The sequence below is a fragment of the Pituophis catenifer genome, unplaced genomic scaffold (genome assembly GCF_029215685.1).
Source record: "Pituophis catenifer annectens isolate HBS135680 unplaced genomic scaffold, rPitCat1.0.hap2 SCAF_1, whole genome shotgun sequence".
Taxonomy (NCBI): Eukaryota; Metazoa; Chordata; class Lepidosauria; order Squamata; family Colubridae; genus Pituophis; species Pituophis catenifer.
In genome coordinates this window covers 313,826,258-313,850,814 of record NW_027256881.1, presented here as the reverse complement: position 1 = coordinate 313,850,814, position 24,557 = coordinate 313,826,258, and the positions used below count along the sequence as shown (strand labels likewise).

Below are 24,557 nucleotides of genomic sequence, written 5' to 3'. Positions count from 1 at the left end.
AGAAGTCTACTTAACATTATTCTCTATGCTGATTGTTTGATAACTTTAATGTAAGCTAATGTGCAAATCTTGATCAGTGATGTAATTATGTGTCATCAAGTTAGTGCTGTTAGTGATCAGATAGTCTCCATAATTAAATGTCCCCAACCTAATCTTTAAGCTCTTCCAACAGTGTATCCATTGCCAGCATCACTGTTCAAGAATATTCTTTCAGTCCTGCTTTTTCAATTTAAATTTTGCTTCCATAGGAAATATTGTGAAAACCACTGCCTGCATGTTTTGATCTTTGTAGGTATGGATGCATTAGGGCCTCTGAATAATAATACTTAACTACACCATGTGCTAGTCTGCATTTCTTGACTTATTATTTTACTCTTGATCATCAGTCCTAAAAAGCAGAAGCTGTCCACCACTTCATATCTTCACTGCCAATTCTAAGGCTGGATGCTTTTCCTGTAGTTATTATTTTGGTCTTCCTTATATTTAATCTCACTCCCATTTTTTTCACTTGACTTTTATTACAAGCCCTTGCAGATCATTTGCATTTTCAACTATTAGAGTAGTGTCATCAGTACAGTGCAGATTATTGATTTCTTCGATTTTAAATCATGTTCATTTTCTTCCAATCCAACACTCGGGGAAATTGGATGTGCTATTTGAAAGTGATTTCACTATATGGTTCCTGGTTTTCACCTTCTATACCTAGCTGTCACATCTTTGCTGGCCCTGAGCTATAACTACTTTGAATGCCAAGTCAACTTGTAACAAGCTTGCACTCACTCATAACCTTATCATAGATAAGGATTCCAACTTGGTATATATCACTGAGACCTGGCTGAGTTAAGAAGTGGGTATACCCAGTAATGAAATTCAAACCTTTTTACTACCAGTTCTGTGGGCGTAGCTTGGTGGGCGTGGTGCAGCTTGGTGGACATAGCAGGGGAAAGATACTGCAAAATCTCCATTCCCACCTCACTCCTGGGGGAAAGATATTGCAAAATCACCATTCCCATCCCATTCTGGGGCCAGCCAGAGGTGGTATTTGCTGGTTCTCCAAAGTACTCAAAATTTGCACTACCAGTTCTCCGAACTGCTAAAAATTTCCGCTACCAGTTCTCCAGAACCTGTCAGAACCTGCTGGATTTCACCCCTGGGTATACCCCTCTTGGAGCTGTGTTCATCTGAGTTTTAAATTCAGAATCAACTGAAATCCCAGGGAAGGTAGGATTATCATCCATGAGTCTCAGAGGATCTCAGATGCTCACTTCCACATAAAACAAGATATGTGCCAGAGGTTTAGCCCTAGATTACTGTTGCATTTGCTGCTGATGTATAGATAGTCCTCAATTTACGACCACAATTGAGCCCAAAATTTATGTTGCTAAGAGAGACATTTGTTAAGTAGGTTTTGTCCTATTTTACCACTTTTCTTGCTGCAGTGGTTAAGTGAATCACTGCAGTCGCTGAGTTAGTGACCCAGTTGTTAAGTGAATCTGGCTTCTCCATGACCCTGGGACACTGCTACCATCGTAAATATGAACCAGTTGCCATGTATCTGAATTTTGATTATATGACCATGTGGATGCTGCAACAGTTATAAGTGTGAAAAACGGTCATGCCACTTTTTTCAGTGCCGTTGTAACTTTGAACCGTCACTAAACAAACTGTTTCAAGTACTGCCCTCTTCTCCCAGCAGTATCATGGCCTGAGCTTCTGGATTTTGTTGTAGAGTTAGTCATAGAATTTTTGCTGTTAGGGCTGGGGGTTTCAACTGGCTTCTAGATGGTCAACCTACATATAGAGAATGCTGGAAGCAGCAGATTATCTAGACCTGTACCAATTAGGTTTCAGGCCAGGATTCAGAACTAAGATAGCTTTAGTCATGCATGTTTAGTGTATTAGGATGGAAATAGTGAATCTATTCTTGTTTTGGAAATAGTGCATCCTCTTTTTTTGCTTCATGGCTAGTTCCAGAACAATCCTACCAAGTCTGAGTGGTTGTGAATACTGGGGCTCCTCAAAGCTGTGGAATTTCTATCTATATTCTTGGCAGGATGGCATTTCCCATTCAAGAATGATGCATGATCCGGGGGGGGGGGGGGGGGGGGGGCTATTTAAGTTCTCTCCTGCTGAAAAGCAGGTAGAGAGTGGCAGCTGTGGCCAAGGGGGCCTTTGTACAGCTTCATCATGTATGACAGTTGGGCTCCTTCCTGGATTGGAGGCCTTTCTGACAATCATTCATGCCCTAATTATCTCACAGCTCAGCTACTGAAATATATTCTACAGGCGGCTGCGCTTGAAAATCACTCAGAAGCTTCAACTAGTCCAGAATGTAATGATGTGGAAAGTGATAGGCATGTTTTGGTATGTTCATGTGGCACCCATGCTTCACAAATTGTACTTAGTTGTCAGTATGCTACTGAGTGCAGATCAAGATCCTGGTCATTACTTATAAAGCCCTACCTGGCATAGGTCAGGTTATGTGATGGATTACCTAATCCCCATGGTTTCTGCTGACAGAGTTGGAGTACTTGGGTTTTCTTGATTAGATGCTGCATCTACTGGAAGCTAGGAAGTGTGTGTTTTCTGTCCTGGCACCTGAATAAGATCCCCTTTATTGAAATCTATCTGGCTTCCACCCTGTTGGCATTAAGTTAGGCCTTGAAGTCCTGGTTGTTGTTCTAGGCCTAGATAGATATAACCTTTCTAAGATGTCTATTCTTTTGAATAGAGCAACCAGATCCCATCTAAATTTGTTTGCATATTTTTGGTTTATTAGTTGTGACCTACCCTAAGTCAGATGGACTCTAAATTGAATTAAATAAATAAAATTAAATAGAGGCTTGCAAGAAAATGTAAGTTGAAATTGTATAATAAACAGGCAACCAAACTTACAACATTTAACCACTAAAGTGACACTAACAACATAAATCCTTTTCTAAATCAGCACTGAGTTAGGCTTTTTTTAAAAGCAATTTTTGACTGTGTGCTAAAAATTTCCAAGAACCCAGAGAGCAAGGAACTGTATAATCAGTAAGGCTTTGATTGCTGAATGAAATATCCAGACAAATTTCCATTCAGGAGGTCATTTTTAAGATATTATGATCTATGACCATTTTTGGTCTTAAAGATTAAAATATCAAATTGTGCTCAAAAGCAAAAAAGCAATCAACATAGCCAAGGCAGGCACTAGTCACAATGATGGAATATATTATTTTGCATGTAGCAAGTCCTTGCTTCATCCTTTCATTGCGAAATAAAGAGATAATGACGTGATGATACTGAGATAACTATTAATAAGAACACACAATACCAAGCTGGAAGGATAATCTATCTGATCTGCTAAAATGCAGTTTTCAGAGTTTTAATAACCCTGAAATGATTGTTCAGAATATTTCTGGTCATATGGATTCTTCCACTCGAGCTGACTGATTTATCCAAGATGAAAAGTAGTTGATAAGTAAAGAAGGCTAATGCCATTGTTATTATCTGAATATCTGGGGGCAAAATCCTGTTTAAAAAACTCACAATGGGCATCTGATTGTTAAAAGGAGCCTAAAACAAGATCAACAACCAGTCGTGAAATAGCACAGTCCTACCATTTTATCAGGATAAACATTTAACTCACTTGTTCTCTATGCATCCTTCACCATGTTATATGGTGATTTTACGCTGATTAAGTAAGCATGGGAAGAAACGACGGCACAACAAAAAGCAACCAAGAGAGTAAGTCCTCCGCATTCAGCCAAAATACCGAGAAGCAAATCAATGTATGCTCTTAAACTGAGATTGTTTTGAAGTATAAATATGTACACCAAATTAGGCTACATAAAGAATTCATGTATGGAATAAAATATGGATTGTTTTCAAATGTCTCTCAGACACACTAAAGTACTTAGAATGACATTCTTGGATCACAGAACTTGCTATTATCAAAAGCAATTTTTGATAATATAATATTTAAATAAATCATTTAGAGCAGTGTTTCTCCATCTCAACGACTAAGTTATATGGACTTCAAATCCCAGAATTCCCCAGTAAGCAAGTTGCTGAAATGGAGAAACATGGTTTAAAGAATAGGTTCACAATATTTCATGCACTAAAGCATTATCAGGGAAAATACCTCTTTTTTGCTCTCCTTGTTTTGTTCAACCTCAATGTCAATAGGGTTATTTCCATTTGCTTCTTCCATTTCATCCTCACTGAAAATAAATAAGACAATACCAAATTATTTCTCTGTCAAGATTGCCAAAAGTCTCCAGGTAGATACAACATTTTTTTTAAAAAAATCTACATTTTATTGTTTATTACATAATTTCCCTTCTTACATATTTCTACATATCAAAATTAAAAAGTGTGATCAGAATAAGTATCCAGAGAAGTTCAAACTGAGAATATGATGTTGACATATAATTTAAGGTGATGTAATAATAAAATGAGAGCAACTTTGTGTATAGTGGTTACAGCATCAGGCTAGAAACGGAAAAGCCATGAGTTCTAGTCCTGACTTGGGCACGAAGCCACCTGGGTGACCTTCAGCCAGTGACTTTTGCTCAACCCTAGGAAGGAAACAATGAAAAACCACTTCTGAAAAACTTTGCCAAGAAAACTGCAAGGGCTTGTCCAGGCAGTTTCTGAGAATTTGACACAACTGAGCATAAGAAAAACAACCTTAAAATGGAAGCACAATTGACAGGCTAAGCGACACTCTGATAATTTTACAATAAATAGCAAGATAAATAGAATTTTTTGAATGATCACCTATTCTAATATATATTGGAAAAAATATAAAAGTGCTGAAAAGCCTATTGCTCAAGTGTTGATTCAGAACAGAAGTTTTCAGCCTACAACAACTAATAGTTGCTTTTATCATCTATTAGTTTACTTTTATAAAAATGTTTCCTTGCACTACTACTTCACAAGCTTCTGAGGTTTTTTTTCCCAAAGGGATGTATCAAATAGACATAAACACCCCAATACTCTATATTTTATCTCCTTGAATAAATGGAATGCAGGAGTTCATCACAACTATTGCTATTGTAACTACTAAGTCTTTCAATTCTGGCAGTCTATAAATCTAATAAAACAAACAACAAGAAAACAAAATGAATAAATGTCTTCCTGTGGAATGGCCTATTTATTAAAATCACATATGTTCTCTTCTTCATTTTTATAAATTTCAGATTATACCTGCTAGGGAGCATATGTTCAACAATATGCCCAGTTATGCGCATGTGTTTCTTTTGGCTGAGAAGAGTATGTTTGGTTAAAAATAAGTAAGAAATAACAGTCCAGTTTCAGGAAACAGAAACAATGCTGAATCTGAGAGGACAAGTAGCCCCTGATTGGAATATTTTATTTATTTAGATTTTTAATCTTCTGTATATGGACCTACATGGAGGATTAATAACCATTTTAAAACTATCACTACCACAAAGTAAATTGCTACTTTAAACATTGCACTTGGATAATTATCATAGTAGGTCATGGTATGACCATAAATGGCTGAAAAATAGAACCTTGGCAAATAACTATTTATAACAAAATGGTTATTTATATTGTCATCGTTGACATCGTATCATCCTGCTTATCCAGCTAGTGCAAAATCCTGCCACAAGTCTACTGTGAGCATACTTTATGTAACGTCAACAATATTATATATACAGATTGCTATAACATATCTGATGAAAGAACTGCCACATGGTCAGGTTTAGAGTTCTGATATTAACCCATAATTGCTGAGCACATTGTAAGCCGCCCTGAGTCTTCGGAGAAGGGCGGCATATAAATCAAATTTAAAAAAAAAAAAAAGGTCCTACAGAACTGGGGATCAGGATGCAAGCATTTTCCTAAAATTATAATTAATTAGAATACAGTATGAATCAATCCATACCAAGGCGATACTTCTAGAACATGGGTGTCAAACTCAATCGCATCACGTGACGTATCGTGATTTTTTTTTTGCCTTTGCAGAGCCGGGATGAGTGTGACCTGCACATGACGCATCCGACCCACAGGCCATCAGTTTGACAGGCCTGTTCAAGAACTTACATTTCCTATTTTTCTATGGAAGGGATTGCTCATAATTTCCAATGAAAAATATAGATTATTGGTAGCTATTACTAAGCCATTTTGCAGTATATTTCTGCCCAATCACTGTATATATAGAGGTATTGATTTGTTATTCAGTAAAGAATTAAGCCTTTTTGTTGTGGTATCTAGTCTATTGAATACTATCACCACCCCATCCGTAGAAATAAAGCTTGAATTAACATTATTACAATTCAGTTACATACTTAAAATATTTATGTTCAATCTGACATTTAATCTCATTTGATTATACTGTTTATTACTTATTATGAACTCTTGCATTGTTTTATGGATTGTAGCTATGAATTTCTACAATGCATGTATATATTTTAATGGAGACTCATACACACACAAGTTAACTTGCTGACCAGAAACTTTTCTGTTTGTAGACTGGGTTATTCCCCTCACCCCTAAGGATGAAATCAGTAAATATTACATCATCATCTACATAAACCAGAGGTTCTCAAACTGTCAGATAACTACTTGGGATTGGGGATGTCATAAGCAAATTTGAACATTGTCCTAATTGATAGGGAGGCTTATATATGCAGAGCAGAATCATTGCTCAAATATGTTCCTGTTCTGCCTGTCACAAGCAAGTTTCAAGAAAGCTCTAGCTGTGTGTGCAAGCTTCCTTGCTTGCACTTGGAAAGCTATAGGATACAGACAGTCCTTGACTTACACCCAGTCACTTAACCCCCGTTTGAGTTTACAACAGACTTAAAAAATGCTACTTACAACCTACCCACAAAGATACAGCTGATATACCCTGGCCATATGGTTACATGATCACGTTTTGGGCAGTTGGCAATTGGCTTGCATTTATGACCGGTTGCAGCATCTGACAGTCATGTGACTACAATTTCTGACTTTAAAAAAGAATATTTGAAGCTCAGGGTTGAAATGAGGGATCCTTGGTACTCTCTGAGCTTGGTTGTTTTCTTGCAGACATTTCATTACTCAAACTAGGTAACATCATCAACACTGACAATGTTACCTAATTTGGGTAAGGAAACGTCTGTAAGAAAACAACCAAACTCAGAGAGCACTAAGGACCCCTTCAATTTGTGACTTTTTTTCCCAATTTCTGGCAAAAAAAACACCCGCTGGAAATGCTGGATTTGCTTAACCATGTGATTCACTTAACTTAACAACCACGTTAATTCACTTTATAACAATTGTAAAAATCATAGAATTGTGTCTAGTCATGTGGCGCCTTAACTTATGACTGCAATGAATTACGACCAAAATTCTAAGCTCCACTGTGGTCATAAGATAAGGACTATCTATACTCAGAACTTCCTCTTGCTCTGCGTGTACTTCTCCAGCCAGAGTGAGCAGCAATATTCACAGGTACAATTGAGTGAAGTGTTGTGATTAAAGGATGGTTTCCTACATAATGGTGACCTTTGCTGAAGCATCTACTGTTTCAGCAATTTTTAGAATTTCTGTGTAATGAAGTTCAGTATTAATAAAATTAGTAAGCTTTAACATATCAACTTTAGATTTTTCATTGTTATTTTATTTTTGTAACTGTTAAAAGTGATAAGATGGATCAGTAGTGCCAATAAAAATAAGTCTATGTCAAGAAAGTATGATGAAAGTTACATATATTTTGGTTTCAAAAGAAGTATTTTTGGAGAAAAACAACCTCAGTGTGTTATTTCTTAGAAAAATCTATTTGTTGAGATTGTGAAGCCAGATATAAATTACAGATAATTTGCTAACAAAGCTCAATTCCCCTCCACCCTCATTTTTCAGACATACTTTTGCTTGCTTTCCAAAATGGAAAAAAAAAAAAACAATCCACCAACAAAACAAACCATATGATCAAAATTTGGTCGCCACGATGTAAAAAAGATGTTGAGACTCTAGAAAGTGTGCAGAGAAGAGCAACAAAGATGATTAGGGGACTGGAGGCTAAAACATATGAAGAACGGTTGCAGGAATTGGGTATGTCTAGTTTAATGAAGAGAAGGACTAGGGGAGACATAATAGCAGTGTTCCGATATCTCAGGGGTTGCCACAAAGAAGAGGGAGTCAAGCTATCCTCCAAAGCACCTGAGGGTAGAACAAGAAGCAATGGGTGGAAACTAATCAAGGAAAGAAGCAATTTAGAACTAAGGAGATTTCCTGACAGTTAGAACAATTAATCAGTGGAACAACTTGCCTCCAGAAGCTGTGAATGCTCCAACACTGGAAGTTTTTAAGAAGATGTTGAATAACCATTTGTCTGAAGTGGTGTAGGGTTTCCTGCCTGGGCAGGGGATTGGACTAGAAGACCTCCAAGGTCCCTTCCAACTCTGTAATTCTATTCTAAATATGTATGGAACAGTTGTGTTTTTAAAGGCAAAATTAAATCTTGACACAGAGTAATATTAGCCTATCTCTCCACTATTATCAATAGCAGTAGCAATAGAATTTACAACTTATAGACCACCCCACAGTGCTTTACAGTATTCTTTGGGCATTTTACAATGTCAGCGTATTCCCCCCCCCCCAAAATCTGGGCCCTCATTTTACCAACCTAGGAAGGATGGAAGGCTGAGTCAACCCTTCAGAATCGGATTCCAGGCTGTGGACAGAGTTAGCCTGCAATACTGCAGTCTAACCACTGAGCCACCAAGTGGAACGGGACAACTTGAATGGCCAAGTCACCGCTGCCAATTTGCCATGGCCAACTCAGCACAGGACAATTCACCATGGCCAATTCGCCATAGGAAAACTTGTCGCAGGATAATTCAACAATTTTATTTAATTATTTAAAATAAAATTTAAAATTATTTTAATTTTTGGTCATTCACATTTCGTCCCTCCTTTTGCATCCTTTCTTTAATTATTCTATTTCACCATTTTTTTCTATATTATGTAATTTTTGTTCCGTGGCAAGTTGTCCTGTGGCAAATTGCCCATGGCGAATTGTCACGGGGCAAGTTGTCCTAGATCCACACCAGGGCTCCTATTGATATTAATGGAATAAAACACACATTCTGTTGACAGAGAGCCAATTCAAAAATCAAGAGAGACGGTGAATATAATTAGTTTGAGATTTAGTCCTTGGTAGCGCTGTTGTTTGATTTTAAGAGAATAATCATTAAATCAATTCCATTTTCTCATATAATTTGGCAAAAAGTTAAATCTCATTTTCCCCCAAATTGATCTAATCTTGAAGTTTTTTTTTATTGAAAGAAATAAACTGAAAACTCTAGAAGTTTAGCTGAAGTAAATAATAATCTCTTCAAAATCATTTGTTTCTTTTCAAGTTCAGAATCATCTAGTGAGTGCATTCTAGATATAATTCCTGGCATCTTGATTTAAAGCAGTGTTTCTCCACCTTGGGAACTTGAAGATGTGTGCACTTCAGTTTCCAGAAGCAAATATCTTCTGGTTCCCATGGCTGAGAAACATTAAAGGATCAAATAATCCTTGACTTTTAATTATCAGTGTCCTAGCTGAAGAATCCGAACACTGGGCTAAAAAGACCAATAATCTCATCTAATATAAAGGAGCTTTCCATGTCACCAAATTTGACCTTAAAATAAAAATAATAAGTGTTATACACAACCAAACTAGATAGTTAAACCTCTAGAATTTATCAACACTAGCAATTGTGTTTAAAATAATAAATTATTGCTTATGGATAGTCTTGCTAATCTTTGCTGATTATTACATTGAGATTAACATGACTAATTGACTATTTCAATCCACTAACAGCTTCAATTAAAGAGATGGCTATATTGTGAAGTTTTCAGAGATGGCACACTAAACATTTTCAGGGTTGCCTCAAAATCTGAGGAAGATGCAGCACTTGTCTAAGTTAATTTAATCTTTATCCTGAACTGTATTAAAATTATATATATTCTATCCGTGAGACAGCACTTCTATCCTAGATATACTGTTGAAGGGAGCATTCATAAGCATAAGAAATATAACAACTCTATTTGTAATATATGTGAAAGGTTCAGATTCAATGAACAGGCATACCTTTCCAACAACCCATGAAATTAAAAAGATTTTGCAGAAGCCTATAAGATATAAACATTTATCAGCAATTAATCTCTTTTATAATTGCTTCCACAACCTACAATATTTGTATTTTTTTACTGTTGCTCTTTTAAAGCTCTTATTTAGGTTTTCAGTCCAATATGAAAACAGGTAATGACTCATACAGCAGTGGTTAAGAAGGAAATAGTTAAAGGTTAAGTTTAACTAATATTAGTCTTCATAAATGAACAATTTAGCACCACTTTTCCCTTTCTTACTTCATCACTGTACTAACTTAACAATTCATTTTTAATTTTTTTTAAAAATGGGCCTAACCTTTAATTGCAAAATACATGGGAAGAGAAAGGATAGACAGGCAGAAAATACTAGATTGTTTCTTAGTCAGTAGAAGAGATGAAGAAAATCTGAAATTCCAAAGAAGGCATACACAATTTCAGTTTTGGAAGTGATCTTTAACACTAATTTTACTTAGATTGAGTATCTGGGGCAAAATTAATACTTTAAAAACAAATGATACTGATATTTATTTGTGACAACGCCCTTGTATTTTTCAAACAAGAAATTCCCATTATCAAAGAATTTAATATTTAAATTTATATAGTACATTATATTTTCTTTCTCAGCTTAATAAAATAGCATGTTTTGACTTTTGGGCCATTCTGGAATCTATATTGTGCACTTTGATGAGAAAAAGAATGTTCATCATAAAACTAGCTAAGTGCTCAAGACTTGAACTCATTGTCTCCTGGTTCTAGCCTGATGTCTTAACTAGTATACCAAACTGGCTCCGATATAAAATAATCAGCTTATAAAGGAGGCACGGAGTAACAAATTATCATTTCCAGCCCATGAACATAATGAAAGATCATTTTATATACCATATTTCTAATTAAACAAAATGTATTACTTTGCTTCTACTGCATATTTGTGTCTTTTTAGAAAGTAGTCAGCTCATTCTTAAAGATATGATACTCAAGACAGAAGAGTGGTTCATGTAATGTGGCTGGTACCCTTTCACATCCTGATTCTACTTTGCAAGTATTCAGATTTTGTTGTTTCTTATGTTCTTTTGAATTATATACTAGCAGTTTGGAATCAAATACGGGGACAATGGAAATCCATATTACAGATTCTATTATCACTGAATAATTCATATTGATGTATCACTTATGCAATTTATTTATTAAATTTATTTGCTGCCCATCTCACCATGGGGCTACTCTTGGCGGTGTACAACAATAAAATGGGGGGGGGATGATAAAAAAATGTAAAAATAACAATAGAAATGAAATGAAACAATAAAAATAAATGGTGAAAGTACAATAATATACTGGACCCCCAGGCCAACCGGCAGACCCTGGTCTTCAGGCCAGAGGGGCAGGATGTTCCAGACGGAACATAATGTTATATATAATATTCTGAAGAACTCAGAAAATTTAAACAACCATTTTCTGCCCAGGATTTCTGCTTGTAAGACTATTTTCAAATTTATTAGAGTTTGTGTGTAAGTTTGTGTGTGTTAATATATTAATTCTATATATTAGTTAATGAGAGACAATGTAGTATTGTGAATAAAGTGCTAGATTGAGACTGGGGAAAACATATTCTAGTCCACCCTTGGCACTGGGTGATTTTGGGCCACTCATTTACAAGCAGCCATAGACTGTGAAATTTAATAACATCTATGAACTGCACTGGACCAGCATGGTCCATCACAATCTATGAAGAGGCCGTCATCTTGGTGATAATTTACATGTTTAGTTTCCTTTTTCCAATTTTTCAGTAAACATTTAGATAAATTAATTGCATAACGTTATGTAAAACTGTAAAGCTAAACTTCATTTAGTACATCAAGATATACTTTATGGGCTTCTCTCTCTTCCTTTGAATAAAATAAATAAATTAAAAAGGGTAACATTTTAAAAGGAAAGGCTCATGTATTTCCGCTTGGAAACTGATTGTTAAGAACTGTGTAATCATTATGATTGCCACCACAATGAAGAAGGTGAAATGAACTAATACATATGCAGGATTATATTCTATCTGAGTGGAGAATCAATGTCCCTATTCCACTACTGGTATTATTCACATTGTAATTACAGAGCTATGCCTTCAAACTGCAAATCTCATCAATTGCTATTATTGCAAGGGTAATGGGCAGTATAGAAATTTGATAAATAAATAGCCCTTTTTTTCCCGGACCAAGTTGCCTCCTCAAGAGCAATTTGAAAAACCTGAAGAGTGACTGGCTATAAAGTAAAAATCAGAATTGCACATTCCTTTTTAGACAAACAAGAGTTTTTGTTTGTACAGTCTGGATTAATTTAGACTACTTGTATATTTAACCATGCATTTGAAGAATTGGTTACAGATTATGTTTAGAGACCATAGCTGTAACTAAAATAATTCTGCAATTTAATCTGGGCAAATTCTTTTTAGTCTTGTCCTACTGGACTCATATGGGCAGTAATGACTAAACTTTGCCTGTTGATCTATGAAAGCACAGAATACTGTTTAAGACTGCCATGTTCCCCTGCGATAACCAATAACTATGAGCTTATAAGTAGGAATGTGGTAGTGGGGGAATTGGTATTTTTGAACCATGGTTCTAAATTTACAAGAAGTTGAATATAATAGAATGCAACATGTAACTATCCAGGTGTCTCATTTCTCAGGATAATTGTTTGGTGAGAAATACAAGGCAGATGTATATTAATTTATAAGTCAAACTCTCAATGGTATGAACAGCTGTATAATAGATCTAATTACTGAGGGAGACAGTGCTGGAAGCCATATAATAGAGAATTTAACTAGGATCCCTGCACTGAGCAGTGGATTCAACAGACTTTCAGCTCCACGAGTCACTGGATTCATCTGTTACACCTTCAACTCCCAAGAATTCTCATGGAGAGGCAATTCAAATAACCTTAACAAAGAAATATAATAAATAAACACAAAACATATTACTGGAAATAGGAATATCAATTCTGTTCCAAAAGTCTAAAGAAATTACAAAAAGAGGTAATTGTTCAGAATTTGAAAAATAGTTTAATGTGGTGCTTAACTATCAATCCATATTTTAGCAAATGTTCAAAGCATTTTAGTCTATTAAAATTTAAATCCCCAAATGGCTTACTTTTCCACTTCTACTTTGTGTTCTAATTCTTATATTAGTAATCTGAGAAAATACGTGTCCTGACCTGCCTAATGGGAATCTTATTTTGTAATATTTTTAGGTATTCTTGCTGATGAAAGGAAGTGTCAATTCAATGATCTAGGAAGGTGTATTTATTAGTATTAAAAGAAACAGTATAATTATAAATTCTACACAGATTTTTCCTTCAGTGATTGGCAACCATACATGACAGGTTACAATCTTAGGGACAACAGTGCCAATTTCAGTATTTGTTTTCAGATAAACTAGCTTGTTCGATGAATTTCAGCTATAGAAAAATTAAATCAGAAACAGCTTATTTAATGTTTAAAATATTTGTACCTTGCTGTTCCTCATGTGTTAAATGTGGCTTTCAATTACCAAACCAAGGACATATTAAGCCTGCAGTTTATGTAGTTTATGAATGCAAGCATACATGTGCCAGGTTGGCCCCTTTCCCAAAACTGTACAAATGGAATCACCATCTCCATAGCAACAAGCTCTCAGAGTATTTTGAATCAATATTCCTGTACTGAGAGAACACAGTATTAATATAAAGTCCAGGTTCTGGCAGATCTTCATGGATTCTTTAAGACCAAACCTATATCAAATTGCTTGTAAATCAAATTAAATTTATGAGACTAATTTAATTCTACACAATGAGCAGAATACATGGAAAAAAAGCCCACAGGAGACAGTCAAGTTTTATTAAGTTGATTCCCATTCAAAATTTTGGTTATATGATGCAAGCCTTCAATTGCCATGAAAAAGGCATTGATATAATTATTATTCAGAATTAAAAATACAAATGACTAAGTCTTTTGCCTTTGATAAATTTTAAGATTTATTTAAAAAAGGTTATGACTGTTCTTGATCATGACTAATATTTAATCCTCCAAATAAAGTTCCCCTTCCCTCTCTTCATGGTATACATAATAAAGATAAGATGAAATACAGAAGTCAAATTAAACATAATTTCCCATGCGGCTACCAACTCCCACAACATTCTAGGTCCTTAAACCAACATTTAATACACTTTTTAATATCCTGGTTTCTTCCAAAGCTGATTATCATAGTTTAGATGAACAATAATTTGTTTATTGGAGATACAAGTTGACTGATGCATTAATACAAAGGAAAAAAAGGAACACTGCATAGCAAGGAGTTTGTTCATATCTTAAGTTATTAAGACTAATCAAAGATTCTTAAATATACTCTATAAAGGTGTTTGAGCAACAATTCACAGAGCTCTTTTCATAGAGCATTTTTGGCCCAGGAATAGAACACATGACTGGAAAAATAATATGGGGAAAAATCATAACAAAGCCTAGAACAAGGATTCCATCCACCAGAAAATCCATAAATTGGTTGAGTTAAACCTGCTGACAATCCACATGGGCAATTCAATACCAATTGTGATCCTGAATCAAGGTTCTGGATAATACATAATACATTTGTTTGTATTATTGAAAGCAATTCTACACAAGACTTTAGGGAATATATTTTGTTGCATTTTGTTTGGGAGAAATGGAGCAACAAGTAATCCTTCCTGCACCATACTCAAGCACATAGTCTCTGCAATTAACATGAATATGAACATCAAATACGTGATGTCCTTCCATGAATTAGGATACAAATAAAACCACTCAGCTAGTGCTGTGTTCAACCAGGAAAACTACCAATATATCAGCATTACACTGCTTACCACAATAAGCCTAAGCACAAGTGTGAATTATAAAAGACTATCTTTCTAACATCTATAAACATGATCATAAAAACCAATACATATTCCCAAATTTCTAAGAAGTTTTAAAGTCAACATGGTAATTATGTTTATTTCAGGAAATGATAGCACAGGTACAATTACAGGAACCTTAAGACACACATTCTTATACAGTAATTATATCTATTCTTATTTACCACTAGAATGGAATAAGCTACAAAATAAAGCTCGGAATTTTTTAAAAAATATCTGATGGAGACAAACAAAATAGCATTTGTACCCAAAATGTCAGCAGTTTACAAGCTCTTTTTTCTTTTGCCTGCCCTGAAAAGCGAGATAGTCTGCTGCGTGTTAATTTTCAAAGAGATAACTTTGAACAAAAAGAAAAAGAAGCACAACAAAATTATTGTAGCATAATCCAGATTCCCCCAACCTACTATCCTCATATGACCTAAAGCAGTGATGGTTAACCTTTTTGCCATTGCGTGCCAGGAGCGGAGGGTGGAACGTGGGGGGGGTCGCATGCGCGTGTGCCCACACCCATAATTCTATGCACCCCACCCCCACGCACGCAACCCCCTGCTCCTGGCACATGATGGCCCAGTGGGCCCGTTTTTCTCTCTCCCCGGGCTCCAGAGCCTTTCTAGGAGTCTGGGAAGGGCGAAAACAGCCTTCCCCACCCCCCACCCCGAGGCCGGAAACTACCCGTTTGCCAACATCCGGTGGGATGGAAGGCTCGTTTTTTGCTCTCCCCAGGCTCCAGAGTCTTTCTAGGAGTCTGGGGAGGGTGAAAACAGCCTTCCCCATCACTCCTGGAGGTCCTCCAGAGGCCAGAAACGCCCCCTTTGCTAAGTTCCGGTGGGGACCGAAAGGCCTGTTTTTTGCTCTCCCCAAGCTCCAGAGCCTTTCTAGGAGGGCCTCCGGGTGGGGTGGGGAAGGCTGTTTTCGCCCTCCCCAGGTTCCTAGAAAGGCTCTGGAGCCTGGGGAGAGAGAAAAATGGGCCTTCCCCACCACCCCCCAAGACCCTCTGGAGGCAGGAAACAGCCTGTTTCCCTACTTCTGGTAGGCCTGGAAGGCCCGAAAATCAGCTGGCCGTCATGCGCATGCGCGCTGGAGCTGTGCTTGCATGCCCACCGACATGGCTATGTGTGCCACCTGTGGCACGTGTGCCATAGGTTCACCATCACAGACCTAGAGGGCACCAGTTTGGTATAGGTTTTGGTAGACTTAGCTACTACATCAAATGTCTCTCCAGCAAGTTTAACCATATTTAAGTCATTGGTCTTGAAGATGCACTGGGTAAGGATGGTATGTGATCTCTTTTTAATATATAAGATGTGAGTTTCTGCCATCATGATTTGTTTTACAGATTTTTGTTATATTTTATTATAGTTCCATCACTTCAAACGGGTCCTAAAAGCCTTGCCTGCAGCCCTCAGAGATTCTTCAAAAGTTGCTGCCATATTTTAATTCTTCATGCAAAAAAAAGTGAACATTATTAAACTCATGGGAAATAACCATTAGAATTATGTGGATCTTTAAAAACAACAAGCATAAAAGTCTTCAATATTTCATCAAAAGTTAAGTGTGAAGTGCATATTCACAATTGCCTCTGCTTACCTTTCTTCCCTTTCTCTTTTTTGCTTTCGTGCATGACGATCCATGACACTTGTTTTGGTTCTTGTCTTTTTCCAGGAATAGTAAAACTTTACCAAGCTTGCTATTGATTTGTCAGGAAGCTGGGGAACACAAAATAACTGTTGACAAAAGCACTCATAACGATAATGTGTCCAATAGCGATGCTTCTGAACTATGATCCAATATGAGCAGAAGCTGGCAATTAGTATCTTGGATTTCAAACAGAGCATCCTATTCCTTTCAGGGAATTCATCTGTAACACTGCGTATTTTTTTATTCTAGACCATTTTGTGTGTGAATTCTATAACAAAATAAAATATATGGTACAGATAATCCTCGACTTACAACAGTTCATTTAGTGACCATTCAGAATTATAATTGCACTGAAAAAAGTGACTATTACCGTTTTTCACACTTATGACTGTTCTGGCATCCCCATGATCACATATTCAAAATTCAGATGCTTGGCAATTGTCTCATATTTATGACAGAGGCACTGTCCCAGGATCATGTGATCCCCTTTCATGACCTTCTGACAAGCAAAGCCAGATTCACTTAACAATCATGTTACTAACCACAGCAGTAATTCACTTAACAACTGTGGCAAGAAAGGTTGTAAAATGGATCTCAAATATATAACAAATATCTCACTTAGCAACAGAAATCTGGGGCTCAATTGAGGTCATAAGTCGAGGACTACCTGTAGTAGATGCTGAACAAGAAGCACACGTACATAAATGCATACTCTCTGATTCCCATAGGATATAAGAACTAGGATGAAGCTTCTGAAGACATGTTTCATATGAAACTCTGCTATAACAGTTGATCGGTAAGGCTGCTGTCTCATCTTATGCATCCTTAATTTTGGTCCCTCTTTCTTTCATGTTTCATCTTTGCTTTACACTTGAGAGATGTGAGAGGTGGCAGTTGCCTATTTGACATTCTGCACATTCCAATTATAGAAATTCTAGCTCCTAAGTCATTTCCAATACATACAGTTCTAAATATAGATGGCAAATGTAGGTTTAAAAAAATGATAAAGGAGTCCCTGCGGATCGTACTCTGATAATCAATGCTGACTATAGGGAGTGGTGCTCATCTCCATTTCAAGGCCATTGTTCTAGCACCAACCAAAGATATTTCTGCGGTGATGTGGCCATCATGACGTCACAGAGCACTTTCAGCCAACAAGCCCAGCATCTTAACCGTTGAGCCGACGTGCTGCCCCAGGCAAATGTAGACATTATGACAAACAAAAGTAACTCTTAAACAGTAAAAAACAAGTAAAGGAATGTCTCAGAGAAGTGGAAGTGCTGCTTCCACTTCATTTATCTTCCAGACCATGATTTGGAGAACTGCCTGAATTCAATTACTACTTGCTTGTCCAAAAAGTTGTACTGGGAAAAAAAAATACTAGAAGAGTAATCCAGTATGGAATAGTTTTCTTTCTAGTGACCAAGAAATCATTTTTTTATTTGGAATGTGTTAAGTGGAGTGTCATAAGACATTCCTTTTCTTCCAATAACATCATTTTTTTCCATAAAAAGTCTACATAGCCCTAACTCTTATAACAAAAGTATTTTATGCCATAAGGTTATTTCCTGCCTGTTAAAGGACTAGTTGTATGCTATCAGAAGGCAAATCAGCAGGAGAATCATAGGTCACGTCAGAGAATCACAGGGATGGAAAGGGTAATTTAGACCATGGAATCCAACCATGCACAGATATTCAAATCAAATTATCCTCAAAAGAGGGACAGCTTAGTCTTGAATGAGACTGTTTTATGGATATCAGAAGCACATTTTTTTAACTCTTTAAAACATTCAATAATCCAGAACAAACCAATTTGCTGATTTAAAGAACTGGAAAAAGTCCTTAAAGGCAGAGTACTAAATGGGACATCTTGGCCACAAAAAGAAGAAACATGGTTATTTCATCCAATTAACAGCAGTTACAAGTGTGCCCCTTAAACTCCAGTGATTATCAATATAAAACATTTTATTCTTTAAAATATCTTCATACAAAAACAGATCTGGAGGAAAGAGAATGTTTTCAGTGCTTCTGTCACTCAGATGATAAAGATAGGATTAAATGCAAGTAAAACTGATATTTAAACATCTCAAACTTCTATCACTTGCTCTTTATCTCAGAAAATTGCTTAATCCGGCCTGCTGCTAAGGCTTTCAGATATACAAACATGTATGGCGATATATTCTGAAAGTATGGAATCTTTTGACAGACCATTACTGCAAAACACTCCATGTACTGTTGATTTTACAACAATGGATAAATAATTTGACATTATTTTCCTTTTATTAAAGACCTACAAAAAATTGATAATGAAATGATCCTTTATATTGCTAATATGCAGACACTATTTATTGTATACAGTGATAAGTTTCTAATATACCACATTATCATCTCCCAAATTCACTCAGTCCATACTTTTTCCTGGCTATCAATATTCGGTGCTTGCATGCTGAATTTTATAAATAATAAACAAGGATAAAATGGAGATACATGTATTTGGATAATAAAAGCTAATCATTGAAATACATTTTAACTCCCTCATTTGTTTTAAGTCAAGACCTTTGCACTTGCAGTCTCTTGCACTTGATGATCCTTACCATTTGCTGAATTCGATGAAAAGTTTTCCCATGGAAACTGAAAGCTTGTTCAAACAATACTTTGTCTTCAACTGTCCATTCATCTGGGAAGGGGGTGAAGTTGGGTAAATCTGCCAGGGATTTCTCGATGTTATGTTTGTGCCAAAACAGCATCCCAAGGGCCTGCAATTGGGGAAGATGGAGCAGAAAGAAAAGCCCATAATTAAAGGAAAACAGTAATAACTCTGGCATGTTTACATTCAAAATAGCCAATCACAGCACAGGTTTTAGTGGTCTGGTCTGTTTTAGATACTTCCCAATTGACCTCTGCGACAGTTGCCACACACCATATTCTTACTACACAGAAAACTAGTGAAAGAAGGAAGCAACACAGAGATTCTCTCTTAATATCACTATAATATGAACTTGTAGACGTAGGACTCTTTATAAATACTGTTATATTACAATGCTTTCTTTTGAAGTGATGAATAATACAGAACATTTCAATCTAGAAATGCTGCAAAAAACATAAAAGGGTCTGAATGCTGTGAAGAATGCTTTCTTCTCCACCAATGCATTATTGTATGGTGAGTATCCATGGACTTCCAGGGTGTGTGTGTGTGTGTGTGTGTGTGTGTGTGTGTGTGTCTGTGTCTGTGTGTGTGTGTGTGTGTGTGTGTGTGTGTGTGTGTGTGTGATGTCTTGAGGCCACTGGTGCAAATTACTGCATCATTTTGACATCATTGTGACTTGGAACATTAAGTCTACAGCGGATATAGAAGTAGACATCACCACTGAGTTGTTAATCTGCAACTTAATAGTATAATGTAGTCTATGAAATAGCCCCCTACAATTTGAATTTAAGAAAACTGGACATTCTGTGAGAATGAATGACCACTTTTGCAAAAAAGCAATGAATTGTCAAAAATGCTCACAACTTTTAATTGTGAGTATAAACTAATGAACAAATTCTTTTGTTCTATATCATGGAGGCATTTTATCTAATTAATTAAGTGAAATACTATTCTGTTTCATCGGGCAATTTTTGAGAAGTATGAATAAAGGATATCTGGAAACCCCACCCCATTCTAAATTTTAACCTAATTTCCAAAGTCTGTTAGTTCCTGTACAAAGAAGCACAAAAATATAGCTCTATTCTAGAACACAATACAGTTTCTGCAAATCTATTTAATTCTGCAAATCAATGAGTCTATATGAAAAGGGGCTACTTATTTAAATAAAATTAAGCAGACATTCAGGCTTACTCAAGTAAAATTTTCTGCTTCAATCGATAGCTAAAGTATTTAATTGAACAATTCTTACTTTCTGCAGTCATATAGAGAATCCAGATACCCTGGACTAAAACTTTGACTCAGATAATTCAAAGTGAAATGATAACTCTGCCATTGGAGTTTCCCAGTCCTCCAAACCAATTTCGTTATGAAGAAAGGAAAGGAAAGGAAAGGAAAGGAAAGGAAAGGAAAGGAAAGGAAAGGAAAGGAAAGGAAAGGAAAGGAAAGGAAAGGAAAAGAAAAGAAAAGAAAAGAAAAGAAAAGAAAAGAAAAGAAAAGAAAAGAAAAGAGAAAAGAAAAGAAAAGAAAAGAAAAGAAAAGAAAAAAGAAAAGAAAAGAAATGGAAAGAAAAGAAATGGAAAGGAAAGGAAAGGAAAGGAAAGGAAAGGAAAGGAAAGGAAAGGAAAGGAAAGGAAAGGAAAGGAAAGGAAAGGAAAGGAAAGGAAAGAGTACTGCTTTAAAAAATCTGTGGTCCTATCCACGTCATTATGTTGTCATTGTTAAACATCTAGGGAGTTTCCATCTTGGCATTTTCTTAGCATGATTTATTGCAAGTATTCTACATATAATAAGTAGTCACAGGAAGAGATCCTACCCTTTTCATATATCCAGTAAGGCATGCCTCATAGAACATGGAATTACAGGTCCTTTACTTGGTCACTTTCCACTGTTTCAAATAGGATGGGGTTCTCAATAATCTTTTCTTTAGACAGATTTAAAAGTTGAGAAATAAAATAATTCAGATTCATCTAAGGCTTATTTCTTTTAACTGTATTATCTGAATTATAATACGTTATTATATCAGAATGAGAAAACATACTACAGTGGACCAGCTTTTGTTCAACTATAGCTTCCAATATCCCTTATCACTGACCATAACTGATTAAAGTTGTTGTTTTTATGTCTGGAGGGACACAGAGGCAAGCAAACATTTTGAAACCAAGAGCTGTGTTGTTTTAGTGGAAAATATTTGGGAACCACATTATTGATAGACGGTAAGGTCAATATGTGAGAAAATGCTCTTCAGTTCTGTTCCCCCAGTCAGTCCACAAATAAACACTAACATGTATCACATTTGTCCATCTATTGACCTGTTGATCCTTCCATTATCTTTCATCCTCCCTTACCATCTATTCTGTTATTCTACTCTTCCACACACACCCCAGTACTTTCCTGACCCCACATTAGAACTCCTACATGAGAAATAAGCTCTGACTCAGAGTGAGGAAAACAGAACAGCGGGCGAGAAAAACAAAAAGGCTAAAAAGAAGCACCTCCAAGTGTATTAGTGCATTGCCTAAAAATTTCCAACCTTTATGCGTTAGAGGTTCATTTGGACCGTTGAGAACACATGGTGGGTACTCTCACAAGGTCATGGATATGGTGAGTTGAGCCAATCTTAGAACATCCATACAGAAGGCAAACCAAACAATGCAAATCCAGTGGGGTCTTTACAATCTCTGAAGATTGCAATGAAATTCTTCTGAGCTCTAAGTGGATGCATTACTGCAAATATAACTTGAGACTAGCAGTTTGCTGAAATGCAATTCATTTTTTTTAATTAAAAGAAAATTAGAGAGGGGACAGGAGCTTGATAATAGCTGTACATCACTTTAGGTAAGGTCATGGGTGAGTTGGACTATCTATAACTTAAAGTGTGTGGCATTAGAGCAACACAAAATTGATGGTCTGTAATTGGGCACACTTGAGCCTGGCTGCCAGCTTGCTCTTCCTTCACCTTTCAACACCACAATGTTCTTAGGGCAGAGAAGCATGCAATAAGTTTTCCTTCCATCTGAAACCCACTTGGTTTTAAAATATATGAAGACTGTTCTTAAAACCTAGGGCATGATCTGCTTAAGAAAGAGAAAATTGTTCATTCTCCCTCACAACATACCTTAAATAGGTCTAGGTTTGTTTAGGAAATCTTCTCTGGAAATTTTCTATAAAAAGTATTCTCAAACCTCAGAAGTGACTCTAGCCCTTGCTTTGTTTATAAATCAGGAGGTCTATTTCTTGCTACATCTGACCAGGCAGCCATTAAAAATTGACATTTTTAAGAAACTTAAAATGAACATTCTATTTGGAATAATTCTCTGCATTTATCTGGGTAGTGCATATTCTTTTTTATTATCCAGAAATAAATATAAGGAGTCTGTGTTTAGACATAAAATAATCATTTGGCTTCCGCTGCACAACTGGCCCTGCCATTGGCTGTCTCTTTTATTGAGCTTCCCGGAAGAGCTCATTTAGTTGCTGCATACATGTTTTAATCAAGATTTCTGTGTAAGAGTCCAGCTTGACATTTTGAATAGGCAGAATTAAAATGACTGCATAAGGTTCTATATATGCAAATATCATACACATTAAAAATACAGTAACATGGTTAATAAAAATCACCTAAAGCCAAAATCAACATATTGAAAGTCGCTATAGTTATTTCTGCTTCTCTTTTACATCATATTTTGTATTTACCGAAAATAATAAACCAAGTTTTCAAAAACCCACCTCTGCCCCAGATGGAGAAGGAAGAGAACACATTTAAACATTTTCCAACTGTTTATTACCTGTTCCATGTTGTACCCATGTTTTTCTTTTGCAATAGCAATGTATTCATCCACTGAGAATAGAAAATAAAAATAAAAATTAGAAAAACAAATCTATAAAGAAAAAAAATTGTTTATCATGTAGTAAAGGTAATAAAAACATTTAGATAATAAAATCTTTGGGAAGCTTAAAAACTATGGCTATAGCTCCAAAACCAAATACTTGAAGCCAACTTATAACTTGTCTTATTCAGAATTTGTTAATCAAAGGTTTCCAATTTGAAGATACTATAAAGATAAGCACACCCATGTTGTAATTCTATTCCCCCATACCAGGGGTGAAATGCTCCCGGTTTGGACCGGATCACCCAATCCGGTAGCGATGGAGGCGGGTGGTTTGGAGAACTGGTAGCAAAAATCCCTGTCCACCCCCCCCCCCCCCAATGCCCAGCTGAGCTGCACAATCATCAGAGGCTTTTTCTTTAGTTTTTAAAAGCATTTTTTCTACAACCTCTTCAGCTGAAAAAATGCTTTTGAAAGTAAAAAAAAAAAGCCTCTGATGATCGCGCGATCATCTGAAGAGGTTGTAGAAAAAAATGCTTTTAAAAGCCTCTGACGATCCCAGCTGAGTTGCCTGATCGGCAGAAGGTTTTTTTCTTTTAAAAGCCTCTGACGATCCAAGCTGAGTTGCCTGATCAGCAGAGGCTTTTTTTCTTTTAAATGCCTCTGACGATCCCAGCTGAGTTGCCTGATCGGCAGAGGCTTTTAAAAGAAAAAAAGCCTCTGCCGATCAGGCAACTCAGCTGGGATCGTCAGAGCCTTTTGAAAGCATTTTTTTACAACCTCTTTGCCAAAGAGGTTGTAGAAAAAATGTTTTTAAAAGTAAAAAAAAATGGCCACGCCCACCCAGTCACATTACCCCCCCACCAAGCCACGCCACAGAACCAGTAGTAACAAATTTTAGATTTCACCACTGCCCCATGCATATACCAGAATGAGATAACTGTTAACATTAATATGTTGTCTAAGAATTACTAACCACTCTACAAATTATGATAATGGTTTCAACAGTCAAATTTCCAGTTTAAAAAAAACACAACATGCAAAATAGGGGAAAAGAAGAGGGAGGAAAACAAATACAGGTACTCGTGCTAGACATTTCATAATCTTGCTACTTTATCTGATTGGATCAACCTAACTCTATCCTTCAGTACAACTTCATTCACAACTCTTAACTTCCTAGTAGATGGATAGAGCCATGGCATATTTTCCTTGTGCCAGAGCAACTGGCAGCTGGTTTTGTGTGTTCTTCCAAAATGCAAAAAAAGAACAGAGCTTCCTGCTGCTACTTGTTCATAGATGGAGCCAAGCTGGACTTCCTACATCATAATGTTTTTCAGGAGCAACAGGGGCTAGACATTTCCAGTGATCTATTGGTAAGGAATAGTCAACTCGTCTGGGACATGTTTAAATCTGCAGATGAAAGAATGTCCTTAGGAAATA

At 36.3% G+C, this 24,557-nt stretch overlaps 1 protein-coding gene across 2 annotated transcripts in view; it reads right to left on the bottom strand.

Annotated features, from left to right (window-relative positions):
* RCOR1 (REST corepressor 1) overlaps positions 1–24,557 on the bottom strand; it is a 174,305-nt gene that overhangs the window by 24,528 nt on the left and 125,220 nt on the right. For both annotated transcript variants that reach the window (XM_070931568.1, XM_070931569.1), the window contains exons 4-7: positions 23,076–23,128; positions 19,238–19,399; positions 16,593–16,711; positions 4,124–4,202 (exon numbers count right to left, since the gene is read on the bottom strand). In XM_070931568.1, coding sequence (XP_070787669.1) covers positions 4,124–4,202; positions 16,593–16,711; positions 19,238–19,399; positions 23,076–23,128 — 413 coding nt within the window. The remainder of the gene's footprint in view (positions 1–4,123; positions 4,203–16,592; positions 16,712–19,237; positions 19,400–23,075; positions 23,129–24,557) is intronic.